Source organism: Nothobranchius furzeri, chromosome 3 (genome assembly GCF_043380555.1).
Source record: "Nothobranchius furzeri strain GRZ-AD chromosome 3, NfurGRZ-RIMD1, whole genome shotgun sequence".
In the NCBI taxonomy this organism is placed as follows: Eukaryota; Metazoa; Chordata; class Actinopteri; order Cyprinodontiformes; family Nothobranchiidae; genus Nothobranchius; species Nothobranchius furzeri.
In genome coordinates, this window is record NC_091743.1 from 63430930 (window position 1) to 63449122 (window position 18193).

The 18193-nt window shown below is 39.9% G+C and overlaps 1 protein-coding gene across 2 annotated transcripts in view; it reads left to right on the forward strand.

The window, feature by feature from the left end:
- The window catches only part of pparg (peroxisome proliferator-activated receptor gamma), a 44548-nt gene that overhangs the window by 10524 nt on the left and 15831 nt on the right, over positions 1-18193 (forward strand). For both annotated transcript variants that reach the window (XM_015959069.3, XM_015959068.3), the window contains exons 2-3: positions 15576-15872; positions 15949-16115. In XM_015959069.3, coding sequence (XP_015814555.3) covers positions 15578-15872; positions 15949-16115 — 462 coding nt within the window. In that variant the 5' untranslated portion in view covers positions 15576-15577. The remainder of the gene's footprint in view (positions 1-15575; positions 15873-15948; positions 16116-18193) is intronic.

Sequence of the window (18193 nt, forward strand, 5' to 3'; positions counted from 1 at the left end):
TCACTTTATCACTGGATGAGTGAATATCTTTATCAGAGGGTGAATATTGTCCTTCAGAATAAGAGACCGCCTTTACCAGACAAAGAGCTTTGTCAACAATAAACAGACCTGACAGCATTGTAAGTTTCTCCAATAATATTTGCCCTCTGTGTTCTCCGCTCGTCTCCTCTCCTCACTCTGGAGTCTTCTAACAAGCGGCAGTTATCAAACTCTATAAACTCCAAAAATGTTAATAGAATCACCCAAAAGTGTTGCTCAGATTGAAGTTGCACATCTCCACTATCTTCTGGTGTAAAGTAATATGTGTCTGTTTATGTATTTAGCAGACGCTTTTGTCAAAAGCGACTTCTTCATGAGGGATTATATTGCAGCTGCAGCTCGTTTAAACGCACTGTTGCAACTGTGGCACTTAAAGGGTTAATTTTACTGTTCTTCTCAGCAGGCCTTTCAGTTGTAAGACTGTACATTTATATTTATATCTTTTTTTAATATTATATTTGTTTCATAGACACAAATTATATGCTTTCAATTAATGACATTATGATTTCTTTCAGCGTTTTGGTTTTCGTCCAAGAATTTTCACTTTGGTGCATACCTTGTCCATGCATCAGTGAAAATACAGTTTTTAAAATGACTTCACCCTGGCCAAAAACTCTATACAAGATTATTTTCAGTGATCAAAAATGACATTTACGGTTCCAAAAACGAATTATAATGCATAAACATAAAAATCGTTTGTAAAATTTTTGCATTTAGTATCTTGTATTGGTAAATAGCTGTACCTATGACTTTAAATATTTTGAGTTCAAGTGTTCTTGTGTGTCCTTGCATGCACAAATATACGTAGCATAATACGTCTGTGTTCTTACATCTGTGTCTTTGTTTACATACGTAGATTCAGTCTGTTTAGGTACAAAAGGTCTCGTTCAGTCAGATACAGTGACCCTATCTTACATTGGTACAAATACTATTTGAGCTGGAGTAGGAGCCTGATTTAGTTTCAACAATTATTGCACACTTTCTGTAGTCCTATAAACTTTGTTTCACTTCACAAATATCACTGTGTGTGTTTCTTATATGATATATTTAACTTAATTGTTTTTATCGTAACAACCAACGATTATAAAGGAAAATCATGAAGATTAAGCAGGCTGCCCAAACTTTCGCATCCTAAACCCCAACTCAAAGATGGGATAGTGACATTTTCAAACTGTTGTAACGCTATTGAAACTATTTACATTATGTCTGCTCCAGTTTGGGTTTGTTCACAATTATCATATAGCGTTGAATCAGACTCTATTTTTATTTAGATTAAAAGTTTTGCACATAGTTTTTTCTCTTTGTTTCAAGTTTAAATTCATGATGAAGCAAAGTATTCCTGAGCCGCATCTCTCATATGCAGTTTCACCAAACAAGCTGGTCCAGCACCGTCATCACAATTCTTCACCTGCCAAGAACCACCACAGATTTTTGACTATAAACACACAGATTTGTTCAGGCTGCACAGACATGAGGCCTTATCTTAGCTGAATCTCATATATTTTATGGTTCTCTATTGATAGTTGTGTAATGTTAAATGCTTAATTTCAAAGGTACATTTTTTTTATCTATGCTGTAATATTTTTTGCAACATTGTCTATTATAACATATTTACTCATGCACTGATGTTTAATATGTTCTCACCTGACTATTGGCATTTGAGGATATTTGCATCTAGCCTTTCCTTTTATGTACCTTTGGGGATTTGAGGTCAGTGGAATTGCAAAAGCTGTCCACAAATCCTTTATAGTGACCACTTAGAAACGGGCAGATCTTCTTTAAAAGAGTTAGAATTTGATTAAATAAAGTGTCACCTTCTCAGTAGTCTAGTGGTAGAGTGTCCGCCCTAGACTGGGAGATTGAGGTTCAAATGTTGGTTGGGTCATACCAAAGATTTTAAAAATGGGACCTAGTGCCACCCTGCTTAACACGCAGTTTTTAAGAGGTGGGATTGGGGGGGTTAAACCACCAAATAGTTCCCGAGCGCAGCCACAGCTGCAGCTCATCGCTCCCCACGGGGATGGGTCAGATGTGAAGATGAATTTCACCAGTGTGTGATGACTTTAACTTTAACTAATGCCTGATTCACTGAGATCCTTCACCAAGCACAAAGCATTGATTTGCATCTTTTACGTGAGCCAAACTATTTTGTTGTTGTTTTGTCTATAATTTGATATCCTGGAGCCTGGTAAGTTCTCATGGCCGTTATCAGTTATTGGATCTTGAATTTGTGGGAATTCCAATATCCTCTCAATATCTAAAACCAATGGAACCATATCAACCTTTGAGTCCAAATATGAAGTACAAACATATCTAAGTCATATCTACTGTTTGATATAATGAATCCACCTAAACCTGGCGTTATTTAGTTGTAAACGCATATCCTACACAAAGTTTTACTATTTATATTCCTGAATTATAACCATTCGGTCAACTCAGGCCAACAATGGTATGCAATATAAGTATCTGCATGGTTTTATGCACAAGGAACAGAAATAACAAAACCGGTCTGTCAATAGATATTTTTAAAATTCTCTTTCATCATCTGGCTCATCTCAAACACGGTTTGAACTTGTATACGTGGTTTATCGTTTCACACCTACAGTACTGCATCTTTTTCTTCTGCAGGACACGATGGTAAATCTGTCGTGGTGTGTGCTGTCGCATCGGGGAAGTGTTAACTGACTATTTTTTTAGATAAGTGGCAAAAAATGATCCAATTTTAAAATAACTAACCAAAGGTGTTACGGTTCAGTTTCTAGGATGCTAACCCATTTTGTTGTACTTTCACCAAACCAGCAACCTTCGGTTAAATTTTGTTTTGCTGTTTAACGGGCCTGATAAGTGTCTGCCGTAGGAAACATTTAGCATTAAATAGCCTTTAGTGTGCATTGCATTACTGAAAAGCCTCGTCATTGCACCAGTGAACTTTTGGTATGGGACTGAAGACTTGAAAGCCTCTGTCAAACACATGTGAAAGCACTTGACATGACTATCAAAACGTGATCCTTTTTGACAAGATAATACCGTTTGAAGTGATGCTTTGTAGACAAGCTCTAACTTAGTGTTTTTAAGTGTAATCCCCTCATTTAGTGAAAAGACTCATCTATCAAAATAACTTCTTTGTAGAGAAAATTTGTCTTTTTAGTCAAATAAATTAAAAACGGATACAAATAGAACAAAATATTTAATTGAATCAGAAAAAAGCCAATTCTTTCATGTTCAGCCCAAATGTGTCTGCTCAGTAGAAGGTGAATTATTGTATAACGAAAGACCAAGAGCTTTGCTAAATTCTGTTTTCTCCTAAAATCCTAAAATCTAGCCTGGCTGACTTGGTTTTTCTTGTATATTTTAAAATACAAACCCCTTTGTCACCACTTAAACTTCCTCAAATTGCACCACTCTGCTTCAGGTAAGCAAATGCATGTCTTTCAGCCTTAAAATCACAGATCCAATTCATCTGGAACAATCTAAAGGTGATTTTTAAAACCACAAGTTGTCACTGCATGAGAAAATGTTATGACATTTTACCTGTAAAGCCAGGTGGGGTCTGTGGCACTTTTCAAAAGCATTGTTAATCAACTTAGTCTACAGGTAGACAAGATACTTGAGGCCAAAAAATTGATAAAAAAAAGTTGTAAATACTATTAATTTGGTTATTTTAATTTTGCAAGATGAAAGACAGATTCTTATTGCAAAGCTGCAACAATTAGGGTGAGAATGGAGCAAACACGGAGAGAGTAAGTGGACTGTGGAGGCAGAGATTTAACTTGTTTTATCTTTTGAGATGGGCTAGTTAGCACATCATCACTAATATTAACGGTCAACTGCCATAAAAACATTTTTTTTATTATTATTTCTCACTATACTCGTTTATTCCGACGTTATAATGCAGGCTGAACATGAAAGTAGTCTCCTACATGTAGTCTCCTACACCTATCTCCTGCATTAGCTTCTGATGGAAAATAGATGGTGAAACTAGGATTAGAAAAGCCTGACAGATCTACGTCACACTGTTGGTTAACGTTCATGGACTCGCCCATCTTGACTTGCAATGGGGAAGACTGTTGTTCCTTTAAGCCCTGTCCACACGTAGCTGGGTATCTGCCAAAACGTAGATATTTTTCTACGTTTTGGCCTGTCATCCACATGAAAACGGATCTTTTTAAAAACTCCGGCCAAAGTGAAGATATGCGTTTTCTCCGTTTTGGGTATCTGCGTGTGGACAGACAAAACCGGAGTTTTAAGGTCTGCAACGTCACTTTCCGCGACAAAAAATGCTGACATCACGTGTGCGACCTGTGTTTACACTAACCGACAGCATGGATGCCCTCAGAGCTGCACTCGCTTTATCAATTGTCCAAGCGCTTTTTGCTTGTTTGTTTTTGCAAGCGGAATTACTGCTCCTTGCGAAAGACCACAGACGAAGGACGAGGTTAAGAATGGGGGAAGTACTGCCGCCTACAGGTCTGGCATGTCCTTAACAACGTATTTATCTGGGTACGTGGGGACAGAGTTTTTATTTTTAAACGAGGTGGTGTGGATGCAAGTTTTTGGAGGGGTGGATATTCGTTTTTTTTAAAAACCCGGCTACGTGTGGACTAGGCCTTAGTGTCCAGGAAACAGCAGAGAACACCTCAACTAGTAGAAGCTAACCGTTAGCATTAGCAGCTCTCCAAAACAGCAGAACTCCTTCAGGCTTGTGTTATTTTCTATAGATAAAACATCAACGTTTCAGAGCAAATAAAGTCAGTGGTAGAGTCATGTTGCTGTTAGTCAGTCAGAGGCATGTCCAAATATCAGGAAATAAGACTCCAAATCCTGCCGCCTGAAGCAACTTTCTCTTCCAGCTGAATTGTCAGTCCTCAAACTGAGCTTTTTTCCCCAGAGTACGACTTACAAGGTATTCATTCCTACTAGGCAAGTTAGCTTCATTTATACAGCACACTTCATACACTGGGACAATTCAATGTGCTTTCTAATGAACAAGATTAGTAAGAACATTGAAATCAATGTGACAGCACAATTAAAATATGTAAAAATTCTATTTAGATTTTAAAATTTGAAATGAACAATAAATATGACTTCTGAGTTGTGCTTTTTGATGAAGATGATAAAATGTTAAAGTTTAGGTCTGAATCAATGATGACACCATGATTTCTAACCAAGGTATGTCACTAGAGACTGCTGCAAATGCGGTAAAGTTAACCTTTTAAAGAGTAAATATTTAAAATATCCTATCAAAAAGTTTAAGAACTGTTGGTTCATCACAATTGTAATGCTTTCGCTAGCTACCCACATCATTTTGTGACCCATTTAAATTGTTACCATTTATTTGTTGTTTTTCCAATCCCTCTTCTCTTCTAATGCATCAACATTCAAGCAGAAGGAAGTCTCGTTACTGTTTTAGGAAGCCGATCACAACACCAATTATATTTTCAGCATCTTTAAGCAACATCTTCAAGGAAGTACATGAAAAGTTTAGGTCCTAACCATTCTAATCAATGTAAAATGTAATAACCACATCTGTTTCCATTTAAATGAGTTTCAGTGTCTAAACATAATAGAATTTGATTGGTTTGCGTACTGAAAACGTTTTTTTTATTCTGTTCATTAAAAAGAAGGTAAAACTATTAAATTAGCAAATTAGAAGACGTGTTCCTGTGTTAGGATCACATCTCAACTTTTCTGAAAATTTGTTTTTTATGTGGTCTTGAATAAAAAAATACACTCAAACATTTAACTAAACTTCAACACCGTATGGCATTAAGAGCTTTTTATGCTTTTTTTCCATTTACAGGCATCGGTCATCCTTTGTGAAACATAATGTCCGCAGATCACATGCATGATTGTGTGAATCAAATCAGAAACGAGAGTGCTTATTTATTGTTGAGGTAGGGTCGGATATGAGGAGAATAGAGGGCGTCACCCCGTCATATCGACTGAGTAGGAGGAAGGAGAGAAGTGCAACCAGAGAGGCATGATGAGGTTGCCTGTCAGAATGAAGCAACAGGAAGTCATCTGCATCTGATGTCTACCACTCTGTGCGCGTGTGTGTGCGCACACACACACACACACACACACGCATGCACGCACACACACACACATTTAGAGAGAGACGTGAAAATGAACGTTTATAAGAAAATGCTTGGAGGCACGTGAGCACAACTACCCAATTCTATATTGTAGAGAAACGATGCAACATGCATCAAGAAAGGAGGATGAATTGACGCAACCATGACAGATAAAAGTGTACATTTCTCTCTCCCTCTCTCTCTCTCTTTAACACACACACACACACACACACACACACACACACACACACACACACACACACACACACACGCACACCACATGATAGTTTGCTGTCTGAACTTTTGCTGAGCCCAGACACTGTCAGAGAGAGAAAATGTGTATGTAGTTCCCTTTCTAATGGTCATCACTTCCTGAGGAAAGTATGACCACACACACACACACACACACACACAGATGGACACACACTCACACATGCATTCTCCTGGCACTGTCACTTATATGTCTACAGTGAGGTGACACTAAAACTCTACGAGCTGAACTGGGAGAACCTGGGTGAGTGGACCATCCTGTGTGTCGTAAGTCTGTGTGTTTCTGTCGGTCTGCTCACTTTGCTGTTTTGTTTTAATCTGAACTGCTTTTATTTTCTGCTATAAGCTTTCCTTAAATACTGCAATATCTGGTAATTAGCTGGAAAAAGTGTGTTTGCATCCGTTTAGTTGTTTTTTCTGTCAGTAAATAAAAAGGAAACATCCTTTCTTATAGGGAGACACTGTTAATATTCTTTGTTTTTAACATTCAGTATAAAGTCTTTTATTTATCTTCTAATAAACTTGTTTTTAATTTGCATTAAATGTATGTATAATGACCGGCATCAAAAAGCCAAAATAGTCCTGCACAATAAAAACAACAAGCTAAATAATCACATGGATAGTACAGTTAAAAGGAAGGGATTAAAAACCAAACTGGCAATTAGAACCATGCAACTACACAAATGTAGAAATTAAGCAATCAAGATGGAAAGGATGAAAACTTGTAGACTTGATACTAAATCCAGGTTTAAAAAATTTGTTTTCAAATGAGATTTGAAAGCAGCGATTGAAGGCACTTGCCTAACCTGGAGGGGTTTCCTTTCACCGCGGGTCTTGAAACGTGCTTTGGGAAAGGACTTGAAAGATGCTCTCCAAAATAGCCATTAACCCTCCCACTGTCTTTATGGGTGACCCCGGGAGGAAAGTTGACCATTGGGCAGGATTGATGGTTTATCCCTTGAGGTCCATGTGGCAGGGGTGAGGAATGGGCACCACCTCACCCCTGCCACATGGACCTCAAGGGATAAACCATCAATCCTGCTCAATGGTCAACTTTCCTCACGGGGTCACCCATAAAGACAGTGGAAGGGTTAAGAAAATAGAATGATTAACTAGATCATAAGAAGTTTCTTCATATTTCTAAAACTGATTTCTGGTTTTCTCACTCTGTGTTCTTTTCTGCAAATTGAGTGTTCGGCAGTTTTTATGTAAACTAGGAAGACGTTTGTTTGCTGCTGCTAACCGTCTCACATGACCCTGTCTAAAAATGGGATTTCTCTACCGCTTCAGATTTCTGTCATCTGTAGAAGTCCTGTTTTTACCAGGTCTAGTTGAATCAAAATGGAACACTGGAGCATCAGCATGCAAAATCTATAAGTGAAAAATTGATCCGATGTTTTGACAAGAAACTTAACCTAAAGAAACCAAAGTGAAATCGGAGATGGGTCGTCTACTAGACAAATATTGTGTTTTTTTTAACCCCTCTCTATGGCAAGCTTTGAAGATATGTCGTGAGTCAAGTCGGTACCAAGCAGGGTGGATTTTTCAGATCAGAGCAGACTTTCAGATTAGTCAAGATAGTCCAGACCTCCACATGACACTTGGTTTACACTTGATTTTCCACTACACTCCTGTTTGATTGTTGAGGTGCAGAAGGGGAAAGCACTTTCAGGTACATGTGTGTCTTCACACCAGTAGAAAGGAAAAAAGTGGTAATTTCCTAAAGAGTAAAGTCAAAATTTTAACACTTGCAGCTTTTGAAGTGTGACCCTGAGTATGCTAGGGGCTGCATGACTTAATATTTTTTTAAGTCGACCGTCAAGTAATGAAAATTGAGTCGACTTTGACTAGTCGTTGATGACGTCATACACCTGAAGCGGCTAAAACTGACGATGGGTGACCAAGTGTTTTTTTTTTCGACGCGGGGGGGGGGGGGGGGGGTCGCTGGAGTTTTTGACAATTAAAATTGCGCCCACGTTTTCAAAGTTTAACACATTTCTTTTAACAGCGGTAGTTTATGCATCTTGCAAACTCACTGATGCGCCTGCAGCCTCTCGAAGTTCCTGCTGCTCTAAACATTAAAATAATTATTTCATTTTCTGTTCCTCACTTCTGATTACCTTCAATGGTGTCTGTTTGTTGCCACCACCAGGTACAAAAAGGAACTTGTTTTTATTTGACTATTTTTCTGTCCTGCCTGTTTATTATCTTCCTGCATCTCCTCTCAATCCTAAAGAGAAACTGCTACCTGGGTTCATATTCACCTTATGAGTTACCTTTGAACTGCAGTTCTAAAAGATGTACTGACCGCAAAAACAGCGGAGTGCTTGTTGCGCGCCGGCCACACCGGTAAGGTGCGACAAAACAGGTGATGGGCTCCGCTCCACGCATCAGGCACAAATAAGAGACAAAAAACTTAAAAGGAAATGAGCCGACATGAACGATCGCGTGTTAAATTAGTTTTTGAGGTGGCGACACCTAATTTGGTAATGTTACTGTGGCCGTGCTCAAGACGCAGATGTCTGGAGCGTGTCAACGATCAGAGCTTTGCATGTGCACACTGGTTAAGGTTAAGATGGGGGTGAGGGGAAGGTTAAATTGCAAGAGGGTAAACGTCACAATTCGGTCAAATGTTCGTTTTATGGCGGGCGTCAGATACTGACGCTCTGGCACAGCTCGTCGCCTCCCAAAGCGCAGGGGCTTGTCACCTGCTGTCTTTTCCGAGGACTGCCTCTTGTCGGTCATTATCACGTGACAGCGACTAGTCGATGACAGGCATAAAAAGTCACTACAGAGCAGTGAAGTCGACTATTCGACTAGTCGACTAGTTGATACAACCCCTAATGCAAACTAGTTAAAACAGATTGCTTAGTCAAACAAACCATAATATTCCTACAGTGCATGGTGTTTCCATAGACCCACAGTTTCCCTATGGAGGACAAATGAAGCATTCAAAATCTGTTTAAAGAAAGTGCGGGGACTGTGAGCCAGACGTGCAGGCGGGCATATCTTTGTTTTAGTCACTGACACTGAACCGCATGCTGTTTTACATGAAGAGGTCAGGAAGTCACCAAGCTCGCTCTCTCTCCCTGGCACACAGAAACTCCCTCAACACTTTCATAAAACACCTCTGACAACATAAATGGCTTTCTGGGTGAGGAGAGAAAACCATGCACTCTTCTTGAGAGGAAATACCCAGCAACATGCTACTCTGCGTTCACACTTCTGTGAAGGCGATACCACCTGTTAGACTGAGCTACACACAACCAACGTGCAACTCTGCTGGAGCCCGCAGTCACATACCTGTTTCCAGTTTCCTTTGCTGGGACCGATCGATGAAAAAAATAAACTTCTGAAACTACAGTGCTCTTTCTGATTCCACATTTGAAAGATTTTTAACAACATACATTTGTAATTAATCATGATTATTGGTGTAATTGATTCTTTTTTCTCCCTGGTGCATAGTTTTTACTCAGAGTGAAGATAAGAGTGTGAAGGCCTTGAATGCAGCAGAGCAGGTTCTTCCTTTTGTCTCCCACATGACTAAAATGTGCCAGACTGCTTTCTCTCTTAACACCTTTAAACTTCTCTTTAATCCTTCATCATTTTTTTCAACCTGACCACTAAATGACTTCTGGTGCGTAGGCGTATCGAGGGCTTCTAAACCCTCTGAAGAGACGGAGTTTTCTAGCAGGGAGATTTTTGATGGTACTTCGTTTAAAGCACTCCGGCTATCTGCAGAAATCCGATTTGTGGCTTTAGTCCTGTTTCGATGGAGTCATGGTTGTTGTGAGGAAATCCGAGGATCAAAAACATGACATTTATTTCACAACCCTTTCCCTGAAGGAAAGATTTCCTGTCTTTCACTTGATTTTGCTTCATTTTTCCGTAGCTGTTGCCTTCAGATTTTGTAAACAGCAGCTCAGACTCTGGTGAATTTAAGTGTTGAAACTTATTTTTATGTGGTAATAAAGTCTGAGCCTAAAACTGAGACCTTTCCTGCTGACGTGTGGTGTAGACTCACGCTTTAGTGAGTCGGTATGAGTCGTGCTTCTAGGAGCTGCACGTCTCGCCTGCTAGTTTTCTCCCAGCGCTTTATTATTGTGTCACAACTGAAGGGGTACATAATAGAAAGCACTTTTTGAGAAGCGTACTCATACCTGGAAGTCAAGCTCTGACACGTGGAAATGTGAGAACAGGCTGAAGACGCCGGCACAACAGTCCCACACGCGCGGACATGCTCACACCTTTGCAAACCTGAGACAAACTGCACAGGCCTTTTTTACTAATCATTTGTCACCTTTTATCATGTCTGACAGCTTGTTTTTTCTACACAACGCTCACAGATTCAAACTTATATTCAACAGATTTTGCATGTTATTGTTTCCAAGAACAATCCTGGGCTAGAAGTTTCAGTCCAAACTTGTTTTCAGCTGCAGTTATGACATGACTTTGGTTTAACTGCCAGGTTGCTGTCGTTAACAAGAACATGGATTTCCTCATGTAAATGTTTTTTTTCTTAGAATCTCCAGGGTGCAGTTTGATTTCCGTCAGTAGTCCTGGGACTACTCGCTCCCTGTCACCCGCTGCTTTATCTCTCTTGTCGTTAGCCTCTGGATTTCCCTCTTTCCCATTAGATCCCTTTCCCCATAGTGAACTAATGCCAAGCAGAGCACAAGTCATTCCATTGCACCAGCGCTCAGATTTAATTTAGTATCAGCTGGAAAGTGGCCAGCAAATGGAAAAATAACCAGGTTTCTCTGGTTATTAATAGTCAACAGTGGAAGCTACACACACACACACACACACACACACACACACACACACTCACATACATATGCTATAATTCTCTGTCCGGTTGTGAAACAATACCAGAGTCCATGAGAATTTTAAGTGGACCCCCGCTGACTTTTCGTTGCCACATTCCAAACGAGAACAAAGGGAAACAATATGCATTTGGAAGAGGATGTTTGTTCCACAGGGATGTTTTGGCAAGTAAATTAGAACTCATGCCAGCCATTTTTATACCTAGTGCCATCTGAGTTTTACTATTTTAGTCCAGCTGCGTAATTCTTTGTTTCTATTTCTTTGTCTAAGGGGGCACCGGAGGTAGGAATGGCTCTAACTTATTCTGAGAATCTGTGTCGGTCATAAAGGTTTTAGTTCACAGACCTTTTGCTTTATTGAATATTAATAAACTGTCACATTTCCTTTTGGCAGTCCCTTTAGTTCAGATCCAGGTCATTATTACATCAGGTTATAATTAATTAGGATGATTTATGTTTGAAATACACACATTTAACACTTATCACATATTTAGATTTTGTTGAAGTCTTGTTTAACGTGTTTTGACTTTTTCTGGTAAACCCCGCTTTAACCTGTCAAAGGGAATGTTTCACACACAGCTTTGGCGAGCCCTTAAATAAAATTGATAAAGGTTTGGTTCACTTGCTGAGTAAATATATTTGTAGTGATCTCTAGTAGGAATGAATGCCTTGTAAGTCATACTCTGGGTAAAAAAAGCCCTGGTGTGCCTCTTTCAGGATCTAGAAGATTGCCAAATCAGAGGAGAGCTTCAGAAATAAGGGTTTGATGTCTCTCTGATAATTGGACATCTTCCCTCTGATTGGCTAGCAGCAACGTGACTCTACCACTGACTTTATTTGCAACACTGATGTTTTATCTCCACAAGTAACACAAGCCTGGAGGAGTTTTGCCATGTGGTGGAGTTGCTATTGCTAACGGTTAACTTCTATTAGCCAAGATGTTCTCTGCTGTTTGGATGCTAAACCAACAACAGCCTTCCCCATCCCGACCATAGATGGGTGAGTATATGAATGTTAACATTATAACGTAGATTTGTCAGGATTTTTTTTATTTTAGAGTTTCACCGTCTATTTCCTATCAGAAGCTAATGCAGGAACTAGGTGTAGGAGACCATTTTAATGTTCAGCCTGCATAAAAAAAACTCAGAGTGGCTGATTATAACCAGAAATATTTAAAAAAACTGTTGTTTCAGTGTAGCACACCTTTTATTGTTCTAAAATTAAGAGGTAATATTTTACACATACCGGTAATTCATTTTAAACTTCGTCAACCCACCTGTTGTCACGGTTTTGGGGACGAGTTTAACCCAAAACATGCAGAATCAACACTTGTGCACCAAACTGGTAAAAATAAAGTATCTTTATTAAAATAATAGGGAACTGAGGACGCACTGGATAAGGCCCAGTGGATTGCAATGGAACTGCAGCGTCTGAGGAGGGGATAGCAGAGGACCAGGTGAGTACAGGGAGGCAAGTCAGAACTAGTTAGGTGCAGAGTTAAGACTTATGGGGAGCTGAGGAGTAGGGGAGGGTAGGTGGAGTGCCGGGGTGAATCCAGGAAGGGGGGTGTCCAGGAGAGGGAGCGCGAGGAGAGCAGGAGAGTGGGCCGATAGGGAGGAGAACGGTGAGTGCTGCGTCCAGAAGATTTATGAAGCACAGGTGAGTTATCCAGCAGAGGAGAGTTATCCAGTGGGACTGTGGAAAGGTAACTGGGGAGCCACAGGAGAACCAGAGGAGCTTCAGAAATCCAAGGAGAATCTTGAGGAGTCATGGTAAGGTCCACAATCAGTGCGTTTACATGCAGCCAGTAACCCTTTTAAAACCCGAATATTCACAATAACCCGGTTCCGCAGGTCCATGTAAACACTGCCAGAAACCCGGATATGCTCATAACCTACTACACCTGGGGTAACCCTTTTCTAACCCGAATGTTTGGTCGTGTAAATGCATACCGGGATATCCCCATCAAAGCGTGTGTTCTGCGCATGCTCTGTTCGCAAGGAATCTTGGTCTTTTGAGTAGCGAGACGTCTTGTATGCGCCAGAACTCCGGAAGTAAACAACAAGTTGGGAGCAACATGGCGAGTCGCAGCACAGCACCACACTTTCGGAGTGACGAGGAAACTAAAGCGCAAACAAACGCGGTCGCTATCTCTTCTGAACTGGGAAACATGTTGTTGTTTTCACGGATACCGGAACGAGAAGAACCGGAAATGACGCGTATTGCGTCTGGACGTAGTCCATACATCCTGGCGCTACCCCAACGTCCGCATTTACATCGGGTTATGCAAGTTAGGGGTAACTCTTTCTATTTGTGCTTGTAAACGGGTTATTCTGATCAACTCAGAAACCCGAATGCCGACCTTAACCCGATCATAACCCAGATATTGGCTGCATGTAAACGTAGTCATAGATTCAAAAATCTTAGGAACAGGTAAGCAGGGTTAATCCACAGAGACTTAACCCTCTGATGCATGAATTATTAAATCTTCAACCATGATTTTTTAAACAATTTTTTTCATTCATCTTTAGGTGTGAATGAAACAAATTTCAACAAATATTTTTTGTAACATTTTGTTAATTTACAAATAATTCATTACATGTCCACCTCAGTGGACAACGTGCATTCTGAACATGAAATATGCTGGCTTGCCTTACTGAAGTCCAAATGGAGGGGCTCACATGCTATAAAGTCTTCAACAGCTGTGCTTAATAGCAAAAATACAGAAATAACAATTTTGAGTACCTGTCCACTGTAGTGACCATTATGCATCAAAGGGTTAAAAATTCCAAAAATCACTAGAGTAAACCTGGAGACGCAAAGGGCTGGAACTACCAAGTTGTAGTTAATCATCCGGCGTGGAGATGTGTTCTCCTTTTCCTCTTATAGCTGGACCTGCTGATTGTTAATGAGCTGCAGCAGGAGCCTCCCTCTCCTGAAACACAGCAGTTTGTGTGCGATTAGCTCAAAAATAACCACATCCTAATAGCTCCAAATTTTATCCCTGCAAAACGACTTTAAACAAACTGGCCCCCGAACCTTCAGCCCCGGTCTTTGGCTTGTTTTATATGAACTGTAGTTATCTCTGATGGCTGGACTTTGATCATCTCGGCTGACTTTTCTCCTCCAATATCTGACCATCTGCATGCCTCAGAACCTGACCTGCCTGTACCAACAAACATCTAGAGAGAATTGGAAGAATGAAGAAGACATATTTCCAGGAGGCTTTCAGTTTATATTCTTGGTGTCATAAAATTTGATGAAAGAACCAAAACTGATCAAACAGAGGAAAAATGGTCCAGACATTTTGAGAAATGTATCCAAATGCTGACTGTGAATGAATTGAGAGTAATAATATTGGATATTAGTGGCTGATATTGGCATTAAAACTATTGATATTGGTTTATACTCCTTTACTGACACAGCTTTTATATACCATGCACATACATAAAACTCTTCATACTCATAATGTTAAAATATGACAGACTTGAGGGAAAGTTAGAATTGTTTGGAAGTTATGCTTGTTTGGCAGATTTGGCAGAAGTAGTGATCAAGTTTTGCTGAGAGTTATGGTTAAGGTTTAAATATGAATGATGTGATGCTAGTTACCTAATGGTTTTCCTTTTGGGGGGGGGGGCATGTATATGTATCAGTTTATATCAGTATCAGAAATGAAGAGTCAATTATATCAGATATCAGTTAAAAATTCAACATCAAACATTCCTACCCAAAAGCATCAAGTGATAGAATTTTATTGATGATCAGTTAAAAGAACTGCATGTTTTTAAACAATAAGAAGTTCTTTGATGCCCAAAAGTCAGTCTTACATCCTTGGCATGCCTTCTGTGTCCTTTGGTTGAGCAATCGCATCGCTAGCCACCCAAACAGCAGCAGAGGAAGACCGTGTTTTGAGCAGAAGAGACGTTCCTCGCTGCCAGAGTTCGTCTTGTACTCCCTGTGACACAATCTGCCTCCCTGTTTGCTTGATAACAGTCAGACTGCAGGAATGAGCAGGAGGACTGAGGGTGCTGCTCATGATGTTTTTTTGGGAGTGTGTGTGGGTGGGTGGGTGTGTGTCTACCCTGACGTTTTGACCTTTTCTGAGTAGTCAGTTCATGATTAACCCTAAAATGCTATACATGGATCTAAAATCTAAATGAACTGTCCTTTTTCTTCTCCATTTATCTTTTTTTGTTTGATCCTTTTCTCTGTCTTTTCCTCTTTCTCCACCCAACAAAAGCCGTTACACTACTTTTTTTTCATCAAGGCCACATTATGTCGGGACATGATATATTATCTTTTGCCTACTTTACAGTTTCATGTTGCATCAGCTGAAGTTTCCTTGGTTCTTATTTTTGTCCTGTAGACATGGTGGACACCCAGCAGCTCCTGGCTTGGCCCGTGAATTTCAGCCTGAGCACGGTGGACCTGCCAGAGCTGGATGACAGCTCCCACTGCCTCGACATGAAACATTTGTCCACATCAGACTACGTCTCCATTTCCTCCTCCTCCTCCATCCCGTCCTCCCTGTCTCCCTCGCTCGTCTCTTCCATCTCGTCCGTCGGTGTGGCCTACGACATCAGTCCACCGCTGAGTGAAGAACACCTCACCAACATGGACTACGCAAACATGCACAGCTATAGGACAGAGCTAGACATGCACAGTGAGTCCTGTCCATGCTCAAAGCATATAAAACCATTGTAGGATAAAGTTAACCCTGGTGTTGTTTTCACTCTCAGATTCGATCAAGCTGGAGCCCGAGTCACCTCCACAGTACTCTGACAGTCCCGCGTTCTCCAAGTTTCCAGATGATGCGTCAGCGACGGCGTTAAACATCGAGTGTCGTGTGTGTGGGGACAAAGCCTCTGGGTTTCATTACGGTGTCCATGCCTGTGAGGGCTGTAAGGTAGGCCTGAAAAACAGATGAAATGAAGAGGAAACACTTTTTATGCCTAATTTTATATTAAATAAATAAAGTAATGATGTTCTTAAAAATGCAAAATAATAAAATAGGAGAAAATTCCAATAAAAAAACAAAGGATTAAAAGAACAGCCTAAATAATGACCTCATCATTGTGAAATGTTGATAAAATTTTAAATGTGTTTTTAAAGGAGTAGGCAAGACAAGGCAGCTTTATTTATATAGCACATGTCATACACAGAGGCAATTCTGTGTGCTTTGCATTAGCAAGAATAGCGTGAACATTAAAATAACACGACAGCGTGATTAAAATACTCAAATAAATTAGATCTAATTAACTCAGAATAAAGACAATGTAAAGTTAAACAGTGAGCAGTTACAGTGCAGAAGGTGCAACATAAGAGACATTCATTCAAAGGCTGATGAATACATGAAACTCCCACATATTTAGTTTATGTGAGGTTTCAAATTAATTTTCCATCATTCTGAAGATTATGAAACTGATGTATAGAGTTGTACTGTATAGCAGTGAAGAAATAATTCTTAAGATATGCAAAAAAAAAAATGACAGTCACACCACTTTACAGTTAGATCAGGAAATGGAAGCTGTGTTAGCTTCAAGTTGTGTTTCTCTGCTACTCTTCGCTTTTTCAGTTCTGTGTCTTTCACATGTTGCTGGAATTGATAATAGCAATGTGTTTGGAGTAGTGGGCAGTTTTTATACTTTTGATGTCTGCCGCTCTCACCACAGAAGCCAAACATTTTCCATTCTGCACCATTTCATCTTAGGCAAGTGCTTCTGCAGAAAAACAGCAGCCCCTTTAGGTTTCAGTCAATGTGTCTGTCTGTCTGTAAGGAGTATAAATAACTGATAGCGTGTGGGTGAAGTTTCAGACATATTTCCATTTTCTTTGAAATATTTTTGACATTATAGGAAGACAAACTATAAATTGTTGCACACCGTTCCAAGCTCAGATGAGATGGATTTTCGGTTTTAGCAGTGGGTCTTTGTGTGTCAGCTTTTGGTTTAGTTCCAAGAAGTTTTCAAACCACTGCACAATGAAGTCGGTTATACACTGTAGACGCTCTGATCATCAAGACAGAAACATTCTTTTACTGTAATTAAGCGATCACAGTTCAAGCTACACCGGAGATATTGGACATGTACTTAAATGATGACAATCTCCCACAGACTAAACTAAAATATGAAATATTTTTGCCCATAATCTCTTTATTTGGGTTGTTTTTAGGAAAATTCTGCTTAGCTATTTCTGGTCCCTCTGAAAAGGATGAGCTTGAATGTTATGTGAACAAGATCTCATGTCCTGCTTGACACACCAGTGTTTTGAGTGTTACGGCGTTCCCACAAGCACCCGATACTGTAAAATACTGTAGAACAGGACTTGGTTCTTTCTGGGTATTTTCCCTGAACACGTATTCAAGTAACTCCAAAGACCGACCTCCACCGATTCTAAGATTTCCAGTTTGCTGTAATGGAATGGGAGTGTGTTTACTTGGAATTGTTTGCCACATATCTGTAAAACAGGCTTGATGTGATCATACAATGGAGGAAGCCTGACAGTTTTTTGTGTGTGTTTTTTTTAAAAGACAGTCCCAAAGTTCTGGACTATTTGAAACCAAAGAAGAACAAAAGTAATGCGCAGGATGTTCAACGTAATGTAATTCAACATTTTATCTTAATATCAGTCAAACCTTTGTCTTCCAGTCCACGAGATGAAACCAACACAGATTAGCATTTTGTGTTGGTGATCATAATATATCTAAAAAACAATTCAAGCAAGCTACATTTGGAAAAACAACACAGTCTAAAGGTCCAATCCTCTTTCTTCAGGTTTCCCTCTAAGGAGAATTCCGGACACAATAAATTCTATCAAACAACCGTAAAAACTTAATGTTATCTTCCCTTTTCGACTCGTTGTTGACACCTTTTCTGCTAACATCGCACAGCCACTTAACAGCCGCAGAGCCTCTGGGCTTCTGACGGGCCCTTCATAGTTCAGTGCCGGTCAGGAGCTCTCTGGACTCTCTCCCCATAAAGGTTT